Raw genomic sequence first — 15,298 nt, forward strand, 5'->3', positions numbered from 1 at the left:
CCCTGTGGGCCTCTGTCACTGCCCCGAGGATGCTTCGAGGGATGGGGAAGAGGCTGGTGACTAGTGGTGAGGGTCCCCTCAGAGCAGGGAGCTCTCATCAGACACACCTACCACCCGCCCCAGCCCGCCCTGGGTATGGTGGAAGGAAGCAGGGAAAGTGCTGTTTGCCTGCCTTTGCTGATCCTAGAGGAGAGCTGCAGACGGTTCTGTTTATAAATAGCAGCCCCCGCAGGGCCCGCTCCTGGCTGGCAGACCAAGCCAGCGTGCGCACACGCACACAAGCACACACGCACACGCCCGGCCCTGGTGGGGCTGAGCAGCTGGGGGCAGGATGCTGGGAGGCAGGAACCTTGACCTCCACGCTGCAGCCCAGGCACACATCTGGACGTGAGCATGAGAGCCTCCTGCTGGGGACTGGAGGACAAGAAGGTCTGTTGCTGAGGGAACGTGGTTGTTTGGGCAGGTGGCCTCAGGCGCACAGAAAAGTGACCCCAGCCCAGGCTGGGTAGCTGAGACCTCCCACAGCAAAGCAGATGGATGGCACCAGAGAGCCCGGGGTTGAGGCGATGCCTGGGTCAAGTGGGGGTCAGTCTGAGAACCTATTCTCACAGGAGAGTGCTAACGCCTTCTACAGCCTCAGTTTCCCCAGATTGTGTTACTTTTCAGGAGCCTGAAGTTGAGATTCCCCTGAGCACTCTGCGGGGGGCTGTGGGGGACACAGCACCTGGCACATCATTAAATGTGGGCTGAGCAGCAGTGGACTCATGCCATACCCCACTTCTCTCTCTCCAGGTGAACCTGGGGAGTTTGTGAACCAGCCTGAGCCTCAAAAGCTCCCTCTCAGGGCAGTCATGAGGACCCATGAGCAGTTGTACTGGCGCATTCCTAGCACTAGCCTCTGCCACCCCTGCCACCCCTGCCACCCCTGCCCGTGTCCCCACCGCATTCTGCTCAGAGCCTCAGGGCCCTTCGCCTCACCCAGACTCAGTGCCAGCAGTAGCTTGAGGGTCAGAACCAAGTCCTGAGGCAGGTCAGGGAAGGCCCCCTAGAGAAAAGAGCACCCAGGCCCAGCACTCGGGTTGGGGGTAGCTTGTGGGCCCAGACAGTACTGCCCTGCCCCTCACTGTGCAGCCCCTTCCCCACCCACAGGAGCAGCTCCCGGACCTGAACACCCACTTCCGCTCCCAGAGCTTCCACACTTCCATGTACGCCTCATCCTGGTTCCTCACGCTCTTCCTGACCACCTTCCCACTGCCTGTGGCCACCCGCGTCTTTGACATCTTCATGTATGAGGTAAGAAGCCCATGCCCCTCTGGAAGACACCGCACTGGAAATACTCCTAACTGGTCTTGGCAAGGGCCAGGGCTTGGGGAGGGGCCAGAGAGCTTCTGGGGGGAGCAGGAGCAGAGACCCACTGCCACCCCACCTCTGCAGGGCCTGGAGATTGTGTTCCGGGTGGGTCTCGCGCTGCTGCAGGTGAACCAGTCGGAGCTGATGCAGCTGGACATGGAGGGGATGTCCCAGGTAGGCCAGGAGGGCCAAGGCAAGTGGACTCCGCCCCCAGGAGGGGCACTGGGCAGCTGACGCCCTCCTGAGAGGCCAGGGAGAACCAGTTTTGAGGGGAAAGGCATTCCTGAACATCCCTGATCCTGGCCCATCACCTCTGTCCCCCAAGACCTCCCTGGAGAGCCAGGGCAGCCCTGGGGAATGCAGGCTTCAGCAGGCTCAGCCCAGGGCCAGCAGCCTGGCAGTGGGGAGAGGACCTCCTGCCTCCAGGTCCCCCAAGCCTAATGGGCTAAATACCCCCACAGGCAAACAGTAACACCCGCCAAACCATGAGGCTTTGGGTGCGGTTTTGTCCCTGCAACCTGGCCTGGCGAGGGCGCGGGAGGAAGTCAGGGACCTAAGGCAGCTTCACACCCTGCCCGGCCCCGCCCGGGCCCGTGTTCTGGCTGCACTGCCTGCCGCTAAAGAAATGGCTGCTTCTCGCCACCACATCCTGGCCACAGGGCCCTGCCCCCTCCCAACATCCCCAGCTGGTGCTCTGGGGAAGAATGCACAAAGGCCACGGCTGTGCTCACGAACACGGGCAGCCATTGTCCACAGCTGCCAGGGGGGCCAGCTGGGCTGGGGATCGGGAGCCATTCTGGCCCAAACTGCAGCAAGCTGTGTCCACTGGCGGCTTGTGCTTAACCCTTTGCAGAGGCTCCAGAGGACCCCGGGGATGGGCAGACCCCTGACAGGTCTTCCATTGGGGTTGCTCTTGTGCGTTGACTCTGAAACCTTTGGTCTTTTCTGGATCCCGACTGAATGGGTGGTGTGGAATCACTGCCCGGGGCAGCATCCTGCTCCCCCTGCCTCTACCCAGGTCCCCTCTGCTCAGACTTCACCCTCTGGGCTCTGGCAGCCAATGCCCCCTGCACACTGACCGCAGACAGCTCCTCTCCCCACCACGGTCACGTTCCACAGTGGCAGAAGGCCCACAGCAGCAGGCCTGTCACACTGAGACGCAGGATGCCCCAGGGAGACCACCTCTTCCCTGCTCCTGGCACACCCAGGGCCTCACCTGGGGAAGCGGCGCCACAGGGGCTCAGCAACCCCCTGCACTTAGGGCCACGTGTCGACAACCACCTGTGTCCCCACAGTACTTCCAGAGGGTGATCCCCCACCAGTTCGACAGCTGTCCTGACAAGCTGATCCTCAAGGCTTACCAGGTCAAGTACAACCCCAAGAAAATGAAGAGGTCAGTACTGGGTGGTCGAGGTACTGGTGGAAAGGGTTTCCCCAAGACTGGGAAGGTGACCACATCGGCCCCTCTGCAGGCTGGAGAAGGAGTATGCGGCCATGAAGAGCAAGGAGATGGAGGAGCAGATTGAGATCAAAGTGAGTCCCTCGCATGGAGTGGCACGGACAGGACACCCTCCGGAGTGCCCCTCCCAGCTGGCAGGCCTAACTCAACCGCTAGGGGGCAGCCCTGCCCAGCACAAGCTGCACACCACACTCCACATCTCGGCAGGGCTGGGCCTCCTGCCCCACCCCTTCATTCACCACCAGACAGGTGTGAGCAAGGGCTTCCCCTTGTAGTGGGAACTCCCTTGCAGTGGGGAGCTCATAGAGTAAGGCAGCTGCAGAATGCTCTAGACAAAGATGCACAGGCGAGGGACAGAGCTGGCCCAGGGCAATTGCTCTGGGCCCAGGGAGTCAGTACCCAAGGCCCGAGTAGCAGTGGACCTGGTGGGCTGGAGGAATATCGAGGACACCTTGCACCTCAGGGACAAGGGGGGAGAAACAAAGCAGAAGGGGCCAGTTGCAGGGAGAGATGCCTTCAATGGTCCCTGGTTCTGGTGACTAGCCCACCAGCCCTGCTAGGTTTAGGGGTTCCTGAGCATGCAGAACCTCTAAACTCAGACCCCCCACTCTCTTTTCCTCTGGTTCACCCCTTCACAGGTGCTCTGTTATCGCGCAACACCTACTATGCAATAGTGTCGTGGCAGAGAATGAGGGCCTCCCAGTTCTGGGGGTGGGAACAGACATGAACACAAACCCCAGCATAGCCTGGCTCTGTCCTGTTCAGAGGCAGAGTCCCCCAAACCAGGGTTCATGTTCCAGCTCTGCCACGAACCAGCTGTGATCAGGAAGGTGACTTCACCTCTCTGAGTCTTGGTGTCCCCTTCTACAAAATGGGTATGATACTCAGTCTGCTGTTCCCATTGTTAGCCTCATTATTATCACCACTGCTATTCCGGATGCTACCACCACCATCATCCCGCCTCTAGAAAGGCACAAATAGAACCTGGATTAGAATCCAGGTCACCTGCCACCCATACCGGAGGGGGAAGCGTGCACCACTGTCCCTGTTCGGAGGTTTTCCAGGAACAGTGTGTCCTGAGTTGCGGCTATTTCAGGAATGACAGTTGACCATCACCAGTCCAAATGTGCGGGTCTGTCTTACCCACGTAGGCACAGGCCACTCCATCTGGTGACCCTGGGGGCCCAGCTGGAGGGAGGGACGCGGCAAACCAAGACCACATGGAAATTCCCCACCTGAGTGCCCATAGGCTGTAAGGATTCAGCAGAGGCCTTCTCTCCAGGCCCTGCCCCTTGCTCTCTCGCCTTTGGCCTGCCCTAAATGTACCTGTGCTTGGTTTTGATCAGGTAGGGGAAAAGGACAGATACAGAGACAACTGCCTTTGAAAGAAGAACTTATTACAGTTCCCAGGAGGAGGAAGCGTGTCACACTGCGGGGACACACAAGATGCCAGGGCCAGGCAGGAGGCAGGGGTGACACGGGAAGCACGAGGGAGTCTGCTGTGATCGCCAGGGGAAGGCGTGGAGGAGGCAGGGCAGGCCAGAGTGAGCGAACTTAGAGTGTATTTTTTTAATCATTTTATAAACTCTGGGCTAGAGGAGTGATCTCCAGCGGTCGTGGCCCTGGGTTGATATAGGTCAGGGAAATGGCTTGGGGGGGTTTGGGCTCTGGATTGGCTGGCATCCGTGAGAAGCCTAGCGTGGTTCGCTTCCTGGGAGTCAGCTGGCCCTGAGGGGCCGTCTCTCCGGGGTTAGCCAAGCCCCGGAAGTCAGCGCATCAGAAAATACAGAATAATTTAAAAATTAAATAAAACATGATTAGCACAAGGCCCCCCCACTCCTTGCCCGCTCTCTCTTACTTTGCCTCTAGAGTAAACAAGAGGGGCAAGTTTTGGGTCAGGCACATTCAACTCCTCCGAGACAGCTCTGCGCGTGCAGCCGTGGGTGGGGGCCAGAGACCGGCAAAGCCATCGGGAGCTGCGCTTGGGGGTCGGGCCTCTGGTTCCAGGTGCCCGGAAGACAGAGATCTATGCCTGGCCTGGCCAGCCCGGGGAGTGACAAGACACTGCCTGCTGTCGCCCATCTCGCTCCCGAGACGCGTCCGTACCAGCAGTGCTGCCCGCCCAGCCTCACGCGGTGCCGTCAGCAAAGGGCTCACGTTAACTTTTCCTGAAGCAAAATGTGGTTCTTAAAAGAACGAACAGGCCACTCTGAAAGGGGACCTGGCCCAGAACGCAAGACCCGGCCCCTGCCTGCAGGTGGCCTAGGCCCAGGCAGCGCGTGCCCGCAGGGGGTGCGGGAGGCGGGCTCTGATGCCTTCTCCCCTCTCCCCCACAGAGGCTTCGGACAGAGAACCGGCTCCTGAAACAGCGGATTGAGACCCTGGAGAAGGTGAGGGTATTGGCCTCAGCCTGTGGCCCAGAACCCTCCGGGCCCAATCAGGACCCAGCAGCCACAGGGCCTGCCAAACGCCTGCCCTGGCCCGGGCCCACCCTGACCCAGGGTGTCTAGGGGCACACGGTGAACCCCACAGCCCCACCCGAGCTCCCCTGAGCTCGGGGCTGTGGAGAAACTCCCCAGGGGGCGTGAGGCTGAGTTACAGTCTGGTTCACTGCAAACACTGTGATGATTTTTGGGCCTGTCCTCCCGGGTCGCTATGGGGGGCAGGGGACAGAACCCCTACATTGACTAAGGTGCCCCTTAACTGGCCACAAAGCACCCCACCCTATAATTTGGAAGTCTAACTCTCAAAAGAAAGGAGATGGAGGAGGAGGGGGTAACCTTGAAGGGGTGCCTTGTCCTTGACCCTGGACCTCAACCTCTTTTTAAAGATGGGAGTAGAGGCAGAGCCCCTCACTTCGCCTCCCACGACCCTCCACTGGCCAGAGAGAGTAGGTCATTCCCAGGGCTTTATTGCCCTCACCCCAAAGCCTCTGTTCTTGTTCTATCTCTAAATCCACACCCTCCCAACCCGGCACTGCCACCCCAGCCCCTCCCCCTCTGGGGATGCCCCCCTCACTGATGTGTGAGGCCACAGCACCGGGCTCTCCCCGCCCACCCCAGCCTCCCCAGCCCCGAGGGGGGCCTGGCGGGGTGCAGCCGTGGGCGGCCACCTTCCGCTCACACAGACCCCTCTCCAGAATGGAGCAGACTCTAGCTTTGGTCTTCCTTTGGGTCCTCTCCGCTGCTCTCTGGTTCTCGGTCTCACTCCGCTCTCCCGCTTCTAGAGGTAGTCCACTGCGTTAGTGACAAGTGGTTCTTTCTGTCTCTCCCTCCTGTCCCTGCACCTTCTGCTCTGCGTCCTCCCCTGCCGCTCGGAACCCCCCCGCCCGGTAGGAGAGCGCAGCTCTGGCTGATAGGTTAATCCAGGTACTGTAGCTTTTTGTCTGCTTCTCCCACGTCCTCGAGGGCCCCCGCACACACCAGCCAGTAACCGCCTCTTCCCTGGCCGCTGCCATCCTGGGGGCAAGAGGGGCAGGCCTGGCACAGCGCATGGGGGCGGCTGGGGCCTCTTCTCAGGGAGTCAGAGGCTTCCCTGGGGAGGGGGGAAGCGTGGCAAGCACCTGTGCGTGTGTCCGAGTGTAAGTACTTGCACATGAACACTGCTTCCTCCCTCCAAGGGACACAGGTGGGGGCCCAGGAGGGTTCGGAGTCCCTGGCATTTGCACCCCGCTGAGCCCCTCCTCCCTGCCATCCACATGTGCCCTCTGGCCTCTGGCGCCCCTCTCTGCTCCTACCCAAAGGCCTGCCATCTTCTCTCACTCACCTGCTTTGCCGCTGCCTTGTCCTGAATGGCTTTATCTGGAAGCTTCTGCCCACTGCCTGGTGGCACCAAACCTGGAATGGGGCCCAAGATTGGGTGGGGTGAAGGAAAGATAACGGGGCGGGCAGTGTCTAACCCCAGGCAGGTGGGGGCCCCAAGTCAAGCCTGGAGAAGGGGTACATTCCACCTCCCACACTGGGCTGCACCAGTCCTGAGCCCAGGCCTCCATGGCCTCGGGCACCCACCCTCTCCAGCAGAGCCTGGCCTCTGGCTAAGGTCTTGTCTCCCCTCTCTTGACTCATAAAGGACAGTTCAAGAGAAGCAGGAGGGGAAGGGGCTGTCTGTATTGCAGCCCGGGCCACAGGCCTCACCTCCCCACCAGTCTGGGTCCTGTTCCCGGTCCCCTGGTGTCCTACTCCGGCCCACCCCATCCACACACGCAGGCCCTTTGGCCCCGTCCCAGGCTCTGACTGTGGGCAACCTCACTCCTCTCCCTCCTGCCCCCTCCGCCCTTGCGGGGCCTGGGTGAGCAGTCACAGCACCCCATCCTCGCTGTGCTCAGGGGCAGGTGACTCGGGCCCAGGAGGCCGAGGAGAACTACGTCATCAAGCGGGAGCTGGCAGTGGCGCGGCAGCAGTGCAGCTCGGCCGCCGAAGACCTGCAGAAGGCCCAGAGCACCATCCGGCAACTGCAGGAACAGCAGGTACTAGGCCCCTTGCCTGGCTGCCTTCAACCAATTGCCTGGCTGCCAGGGAGCAACTGAGATCTGCCCATCTCAGAGACACACACGCACACACGCACGCACGCGTGCCTTTCCTGGTGAGGCAGGCGAGGAGGGTGAGCCTAATGCCTAGCGCAGCACAGACCCCAAAATCCCCAGCGCCACCCTGCAGGGAGCATCCCCACAAGGGGAGCCGGGGGGGAGGTGGGGGGAAGGCAGTTGTATCCTGCAATTTCTATTTCCCACCACCCTGTGGGGGGCTCTCCTGCCACACTGAACCAAGGCAGTCTGCCTCCCTGGCCTCCTTGGCACAGTGGGCTCCTGGAAACCAGGCTGTCCCTGCTTGGCCCCCATCTCTTGACTGATGGGATTCTGATTCTTTGAGGGAACCCTGGTGTCTCCCCAGAGCCTGATGGGCGAGTGGGCCTCCCCGTGGCAGGCCATGCAGGGGAGGAGCTGGGAGGAGCTCTCTCCCCCAGTGCCCAGGTCTTTGCCCTCAGAAGGTCGGGGCTGTGCCCACTGCTCTGAGCTGGCAGGGTAGGGGTGAGGGGCACACTCACATCTGATGTGTGGTCATGAGCCCGGGCCCAAGGGTGGGAGGGCTGAGCCCTGCACAAAGGTGGCGCTCTCCCGGAGGAAGCGTTCAGAGTTTTCTCCAGCTGCACCCAGGTCACCTTCCTTATCTGATAACCCAGAAGCAGTTGGAGGGGGGCCCAAGCGCAGTGCACATGCCCATGCAGACACCCTGGAGGGACAGGAGAAGATGCTATAGGCCCCCAGCCCACCCAGCCCTCCTCGGGGCAGAACCCGCAGGGCATAACAGTGAGGTGGGTTCCCTGACCTGGAGAAGCTAGCCAGGGCTCAAGAAACAGTGGGTAGAAGAGTAATTTGTGGAGAAGGGTCTCCTCCTGCCCCCAGACCTGGAGACCTTGGCTCAGGAGATGATCTTTGCTCCTGGGGAGGCAGGCAGAGCTTCACCAAGTCTCCCCGTGTCCCCCTCAGGAGCCAGAGTGTGTGGGGGTGCTGGCCCCTGCACGGCAGCCCTCAGCCTGCGGGTGCTGTAGCCCCACTTGGCATCGAGTGGGAAACTGAGGGTGGGTCATCCCATCCATGACATGAAGCCTCTTCTCTGCCAATCACCTGCCATGCTGAGCTCTGGCCTTTAGGGAATGCTGAGGTGCTGAAGCAGGGAGGCGACTGCAGGCAGCAAGGACAGTGTGGTGACAGGCCCCTGAGTCTCTGGGGGAGGCTCATGGGGGAGGTGCAGCCCAGGAGGGCCTAGGCTCTGTGTTGGGCCCAGACCCCAGCGAGGGCCACTGGCACCCACTGAGCTCAGGCCACTGCAGCCGAGGGCAGCGAGCAGGCCTGGGCAGGCCGGTGCAGGAGGCCCCTCTGGGGAAGGAGGGGTGGCCAGGAGGCTTGGGGCAGCCTCCAAGAGAACTGCCCTGCCAGGCCACTGGGCAGCAAGATGGGAAGCTGATTCTGGCCCCAGGAGCTGCCTCAGCCATCAGCCGCATCTCCTGTATTGGGCCCAGATGGTACCCATCACCCCTGCTGGCCCACTAGGGTACCTCTGAGAAGCTCTGTGCACTCAACAAGAAAGTGATCCCAGCAACATACTCTCCTGTCACTGCCTTTTTCGAAATGGGGGAAGGAGGGTGAGAGGAGGCTGGCGGAGGAGGGACAGGATCTCCAAAGCCCTGAGCCCCATCCTACTCCCGCCCCACAGTGTTAGGCCACTGACCACCCAGCAGGAAGGATGTCTCAGAGAACCCATCCTCCACCCCCACCCCAGCCATCCCGGGCAGCAGTCATTGGCATCCCTCAGAGGGCATCATGAGGCCACGGAAGGTCCCCTTCAGAAGGTCCCCTGTGTGTGGCTTTTCCAGGAAGAAAGTGAGGTCAGTCCAGGGGGTGTCAGGTCCCTAGCACAGAGCACCAGGGCCCCACGATGAGACTCATCTCCCCCTGCCCACTGTCTGAGCCCATGTTAGCTCAGGGGCTCTGGGGAGGGAACAGGCCCGAGCCCACAGCCGGCTAGCAGGAAGGCTGCCCACCCTCCGGCCACGGCCTGGGCCCATGCAACCCTCTGCCTGCCCCCAGGATAACCCTCGCCTCACCGAGGACTTCGTGGCCCACCTGGAGACTGAGCTGGAGCAGTCACGGCTACGGGAGACGGAGACGCTGGGCGCCCTGCGGGAGATGCAGGACAAAGTTCTAGACATGGAGAAGGTTCGACCGGCCAGTGCTGGGGAAACTCTGGGGAAGGGGAGGTGGAGGGACTGGGCACACTGGGGGTACAGGACCAGGCCCCAGCCAAGAATCAGGGGCAGCCAGTGGGACTGTGGGGCGCATCCTGGAGTCAGACCCCTCCACCACGGCCTTCCCCACCTCGAGCCCCTGGGGAACCCAGAGCATTCCCCAGCCCACGCGAGCCCTCTCCCTTCCCTGCGGCCTCCACGCCCTATCTGGGCAGGTGAGAAGTTGGGCCCCGCATCTCCACACCCTCCCAGCCCTGGCGATCCATGCATGCACGCATGAGCACACACACTCACACACGCACTGCACATACAAAGCAGCCTGCTTCCCAGGGCCAGGCTGCAGACCCCGCAGGCACAGGGCCAGCCGTGTGCTGGTATTCACGGGCTTCTGGACAGGGCGTCTGCCCCAGCCCCCAGGGTCCGGATGGCAGGAGGGAGAGGGGTCCAGGCCTGTCAGGGCTGCTTCTGCCACCCCATTTCAACCCATGGAGACACCACCAGGGGCAGACTGGAGGCCAGCCCCTCCTGCCTGCAGCGCTAAAGGGAGCCCCGGGCCTCCTGGGCTCCTCTCCAGCTGCTTTAGGCTGAATCGGAAGTGACTCAACTCCCACACAGAATAGCCGGCCGAGGTGCCTGGCCACCCGAGGGCAGCAGGGCCCACTCACAGTGGCAGGGGCCATGCCCACCCCCACCCACACCATTTGGGGTGTGTGGCGGTGGGATGGCCATAGGGCAGGATCTCTACAATTCGAGCAGATGGGTGGAAGAGTCCTGGAGCCCTCAGTGGCTTTTCAGGCTTTTTTTGGGATTTTACCAGGTATGCGGCAGGCAGGGGTGCCAGGGGGCTGGCAGGCCTCCCAGCCCCCAGCAAGTCTTCACTTTTTCTGGGCTCTCCAGCGTTCTCTCATGGTCTCATTCTCTCTCTCCTACTGGTCTTCTGTTCCGCTCCTCTCGCTCTGCTGGCCGCCCTTATAAGCCCAGTCTCAGCCCAGGTGTATCCCACCTACATATGCCCACACCTGACTCCAGGTGCCGTGCATTCAGGCATGCATTCAGGACCGCAGGGATCCATCATCAATCCTAATGGCCGGAGGGCAGAAAAGCCTGACACCTTACTTACCCTACAGGTGCCATCCCAGTGTCTCTGCCAGTCGTAGGTGGGGTCATCAGCCTTTCAGTCCCCAACAGCCAGCTCAGAACTGGACTTCCAACGTGCCAGAGGGACTCCTTCCATGTCAGAGGGAGATGTGCACCCAGTAGGTCCCACTGCCCCGAGCCCCAGACCCAAACAAGGTCAGCCAGGGCCTCACACAGCCAGCGGGATTAAGTCCAAGAGACTCAGCATACACCCCCGTGCCTGGGCAGGACCAGCCCCGCACTAGCCTCAGCCCGTCCCCAGGAGGGGCTGTCCCTACCCTGCTGGGACAGGGGGCAGGCAGGTCATGGGCCCTGAGGGGTAGATTTAGATTCCCGGCTGCTCCTGCCCCAGCCTAGCCTGCCTGGTGTTGTCCGCAGTAGCATTTATGGGGCCCCTCATGCCCCTGCTGGTCCTGCCCAGGTCAGCCTTGTCAGGTGCTGTAATTACACCCATTTTTACAGACCAGGATCTTCGGCTGGAGCATGTAGGTAGGGGCTGAGTTTCTAGCATTTCCTGGGATCCAAGGTGCCAGATGCGCCCATCCCGGATCCCGGGAAGTGGAACTGAGGAAATGCGGGGTGGGGCTCTGCATCCTGCAGGTAGGAGCGCAGCTGGGCCTCCTCCCCACGCTCTGACCCCCTCCCCTCCCACAGAGGAACAGCTCACTGCCTGATGAGAACAACGTGGCGAGGCTGCAGGAGGAGCTGAAGGCCCTCAAGGTCCGAGAGGGTGAGGCCGTGGCCTCAGTGCGGGAGTTGAAGCTGCAGCTGCAGGAGCTTTCCGACACCTGGCAGGTGAGGGCCACGCCCCAGGCCCCTCAGGGATCCTCTGGAGTCCGCAGCCCCAAGGTGCCCCTGCCTGGGCTAACCTCGACTTCCCCCGTAGGCCCACCTGTCCCGTGGTGGCCGCTGGAAGGAGTCCCCGCGGAAGCTGGTCCTCGGCGAACTGCAGGACGAGCTGATGAGCGTGCGTCTGCGCGAGGCCCAGGCTCTGGCCGACGGCCGGGAGCTCCGGCAGCGCGTGGTGGAGCTGGAAACGCAGGTGGGCAGCGGAGGCCTGCGGGGGCCCGACGCCAGCACCCAGGGCAGGGGCTCGTCCGGCGGCACCCGCTGGCTGTGACCCCCGTCCGCTTCCCCGCAGGACCACATTCACCGCAACTTGCTGAACCGCGTGGAGGCCGAGCGCGCGGCGCTGCAGGAGAAGCTGCAGTACTTGGCGGCGCAGAACAAGGGGCTGCAGACGCAGCTCAGCGAGAGCCGACGCAAGCAAGCCGAGGCCGAGTGCAAGGTGCCCCCCGCGGCCCCGCCCTTGCCCGGGGCTCCGCCCAGCGGCGCCAGCCTCACCCCTTGACTTGCCCTCTCTCCCTGACCCCCAGAGCAAGGAGGAGGTGATGGCGGTGCGCCTGCGGGAGGCGGACAGTATGGCCGCAGTGGCCGAGATGCGGCAGCGCATCGCCGAGCTGGAAATCCAGGTGAGCGGCGGGCCAGGGTGGGGTGAGCCTGGGGAGAAGCCCTGCCCCGCCCCGTGACCTGGCCGGGTCGCCCGCAGAGGGAAGAGGGCCGCATCCAAGGCCAGCTGAACCACTCCGACTCCTCGCAGTACATCCGCGAGCTCAAGGACCAGATCGAGGAGCTGAAGGCGGAGGTGAGCACAGGGTGGCCCCGGAGCTGCGTAGGAGCCCTGGGTGTCCTCGGCCAGTGGCAGGCGGGCTTAGAGCCTCGGACAGTGGGAGAAGAGGGTCTCAGGTGGCCCAACTCCACCCTCCAGCGCCCGGTCCCCCCCCAGGTGCGGCTGCTGAAGGGCCCGCCACCCTTCGAGGACCCATTAGCCTTTGACGGGCTCAGCCTGGCGCGGCACCTGGACGAGGACTCGCTGCCGTCTTCTGACGAGGAGCTGCTCGGCGTGGGTGTGGGCGCGGCGCTGCAGGACGCGCTTTACCCCCTGTCCCCTCAAGACGCCCGCTTCTTCCGGCGCCTGGAGCGGCCGGCCAAGGACAGTGAGGGCAGCTCAGACAGTGACGCTGACGAGCTGGCCACGCCCTTTAGCCAGGGCCTGGACAACTGAGCCCATGCCCCGAGTGGCCAGAGCCAGGGGGCCGCCACCAGGGGCACCGGGGGCCTTTGGTGGCCTGTACTTAAGGAACTCCACGTCCTCCACGGTTCGGCCCACAGCCCACCCTGAGGATTAGGTCCAGCGAGGCAGGGTTCAGAGGGTCGGGCTGGAGCCTGAGGATCCTCAGGGTCCCTGGCACACCCACCCTCCCAGCAGTGTTTACCCATCTCAGCCCAGGCCCTCCTGGTCTGGTCCCAGAGCTCTCTGTGCCAGTTACCTGGAGAGTCGTCCCCTCTTAACATCGAGGGCAAGGGATGACACAGAGGCCCCAGGACTCGCTGAGCAAGACGCTCCCTCCGCCCAGAAGCTTTCCTACTGGGACAAGGGCAGCCTGGCCAGGAAGGGCCCGGAGCTGCAGGAGACCCGAGGAAGACGGGGCCACGCTGGGTGGGTGTTTCCACCCCAGGAGCCCCTGGGGACGCCTGGCCACAGGGGACAGGTGACCAGACCGGGCTTTCCTGCCTGGTGCAGGCAGCGCTGCCCCTGCAGCAGAAACCAAAGTCCCCCCATACTGTGTGCAGATCCACCTGGGGTGTGCATGGCCAGAGGGAACCACCAGGCCTGGGCAGTGCCTGTCCTGGTTCTCAGGGGGCCTGAGCCATTTTGAGGAAGTGAAGAAACGCCCTCTCCTCAGTGCCCCCCACCTCACATCTTCCTCTGTGAAACACTCCCATCACCCGTCTTGGCAGTGATGAGGGGCCCCCACCCAGGCTCGCCTGTTCTCCAGGGGGTCCCCAGCCTCCACTTCCCTGTGGTCCCAGCCCCACCCGCAGGCTAGGCCAGGCCCCAGGAGAGGACACTTCCCAGTGGGGGTGCCAGCCCTCGCCGCCTCCTGGTCCCTGCTGATTCAGAGCTGAGACTGGTGCCAAAGTCCAACAGTGTCCCCAGACCGCTTCTCTGGGCTCCACGACCTTCTGGGCTGACCCTCTCGGTGCTCCTGGAGCCGCAAGCAGTGGTGTCACAAGCAATTTCCTGTCACGTCCCGGGGTAGGGATCCATGCTCAGTACCCCCTTCCTGGTCACCCACTCCTCAGTGTTACAAAGCCTGGGGACCAGGGTGGGCATCCGAGGGGCTCTCCCACACTGCCCACCACCATTTTGCACACTGCCTGTTCACACTCCACATGTTGCCCAGGCGGGAAAGATGGAAAATAAAGTGTATTTACACAGTCGCAGACGAGGGACGCTGAATGAGGCCAGCCTAGGAGTAGCCAGCAGCCTGGTTCCCCAGTTCCTTGTCCCTCAAAGCAGTGCCAGGGGGAGCTCTTGCTCTTGGGAGCCTCCCAGGCAGGACAAAACCAGGGGTGGAGATGACAGCAGGCCACAGGGGCCAGAGAGGCTGCCCACGTTGAAGTCAGGAAGGGAAAGTAAAGAAGGGCGTGCACTGGCCCAGCATGAGCCGAAGTGTGGGAGCTGGGCCAAACAGGTCCATTAGGGGAAACAAATCAGAGAAACCCAGATATCTGATGAGCCCTTAGCACATGGAGTCTGGGAAAGAGTGGCTCAGGAGAGGCGTGGGTGAGGAGGGCTGGGGTGATTTCCCACCTGGGCAACTCAACTAGGCTTCTGTTGAGACACGTGTGTGTGTGGGGGGGGGGGTTGTCTCAGGGCCTCAGGAAGATGCAGAATCTGGTGACATTTACTCAGCACATGCTCCCTGAGACCTTCTGAGTACCCCACCCTATGCCTGGCTCTGAGGGGCCCCCAAGTTTAGTGTAGAAAACAAACACCAGAATGGGGTGGGGGCTGAGTCTGCCTGCAAGTGTGTTAAGTGGCCATTAGATGAATGTGCAGGGAAATCAGGGAAGGCTATCTGGAGGAGGAGGTGGGTGACAAGCAGTCTCCAACAGAGGCAGGAACCAGCAGGAGGTACATCACTGATGAAAGGATAGCGTGGGCAGATTCCTTTGTGGGGCTCCCCATGGAACTGGGGGGTTTCCTGCAGGGGCACTTGGGAAGGAGGACCTGAGAAGGCTTAGCTTAAGGGACTACAGGGGCAGTGGGAGGAAGGGGGAGGAACCTGATAGGTGGTGATGATGAAGACACTGGTTAGCTGTGGTGAGCGCCCTTGACTGGGGCACAGGCAAGGATGCCTGGCTGAAGGGGCTTGGGGAGAACAAGTTGGGGGAAGGTGATGCCCATGAGTTGAGAGGCACAAAGGGACATAGTGACGACGCCAGGAGAGAGGGGTGCTGTAACAGTCCCTCAGTCTGCCTCTCAACCTTGGAGAGCTGTGCCTTCCCCCAGGCCCTGGGCAGGTCAGGCGGGTCCACTGGAGGTTCTGCTGGGCTGTCTCTGAACCCAGAGCAGGGGCCCAAGGTGGGAGGCCCAAGAAAGAATCCAAATTGCCAAAGGTCCCTCCCTCCCTCCTGTCCCTCCCTCAGCCCAGAACCTGCAAGGTAAGGGGGATGTGCACTTCGAAGAGCGCCTTCAGGAATGCGTCCCTGCGCTCGCTCTGGGGTCAGAACTGGGCCTTGCTCACCTGTCTTCTCAGC

At 62.2% G+C, this 15,298-nt stretch overlaps 1 protein-coding gene and 1 long non-coding RNA gene across 4 annotated transcripts in view; one reads left to right on the forward strand and one right to left on the reverse strand.

Annotated features, from left to right (window-relative positions):
• The window catches only part of EVI5L (ecotropic viral integration site 5 like), a 29,743-nt gene extending 14,510 nt beyond the window's left edge, over nucleotides 1-15,233 (forward strand). For 2 of the 3 annotated variants that reach the window (XM_037504826.2, XM_054692981.1), the window contains exons 7-20: nucleotides 1,150-1,293; nucleotides 1,435-1,524; nucleotides 2,646-2,743; nucleotides 2,823-2,883; nucleotides 5,146-5,199; nucleotides 6,145-6,177; nucleotides 7,134-7,274; nucleotides 9,396-9,524; nucleotides 11,345-11,485; nucleotides 11,577-11,732; nucleotides 11,832-11,978; nucleotides 12,067-12,162; nucleotides 12,240-12,335; nucleotides 12,477-15,233. In XM_037504826.2, coding sequence (XP_037360723.1) covers nucleotides 1,150-1,293; nucleotides 1,435-1,524; nucleotides 2,646-2,743; nucleotides 2,823-2,883; nucleotides 5,146-5,199; nucleotides 6,145-6,177; nucleotides 7,134-7,274; nucleotides 9,396-9,524; nucleotides 11,345-11,485; nucleotides 11,577-11,732; nucleotides 11,832-11,978; nucleotides 12,067-12,162; nucleotides 12,240-12,335; nucleotides 12,477-12,755 — 1,665 coding nt within the window. In that variant the 3' untranslated portion in view covers nucleotides 12,756-15,233. The remainder of the gene's footprint in view (nucleotides 1-1,149; nucleotides 1,294-1,434; nucleotides 1,525-2,645; nucleotides 2,744-2,822; nucleotides 2,884-5,145; nucleotides 5,200-6,144; nucleotides 6,178-7,133; nucleotides 7,275-9,395; nucleotides 9,525-11,344; nucleotides 11,486-11,576; nucleotides 11,733-11,831; nucleotides 11,979-12,066; nucleotides 12,163-12,239; nucleotides 12,336-12,476) is intronic. The other variant, XM_037504827.2, reaches the window with a different exon arrangement.
• Nucleotides 5,917-8,063, reverse strand: LOC119240436 (uncharacterized). The gene is made up of 3 exons (XR_005124138.2): nucleotides 7,853-8,063; nucleotides 6,575-6,645; nucleotides 5,917-6,031 (listed from the first exon to the last, which is right to left on the reverse strand). It is a non-coding gene; the product is annotated as an uncharacterized LOC119240436 (long non-coding RNA).
• Nucleotides 15,234-15,298: the final 65 nt, after the last annotated feature.

This window comes from Talpa occidentalis, unplaced genomic scaffold, assembly GCF_014898055.3.
Source record: "Talpa occidentalis isolate TD23 unplaced genomic scaffold, MPIMG_talOcc4v2.1 talOcc4.12, whole genome shotgun sequence".
NCBI lineage: Eukaryota > Metazoa > Chordata > Mammalia > Eulipotyphla > Talpidae > Talpa > Talpa occidentalis.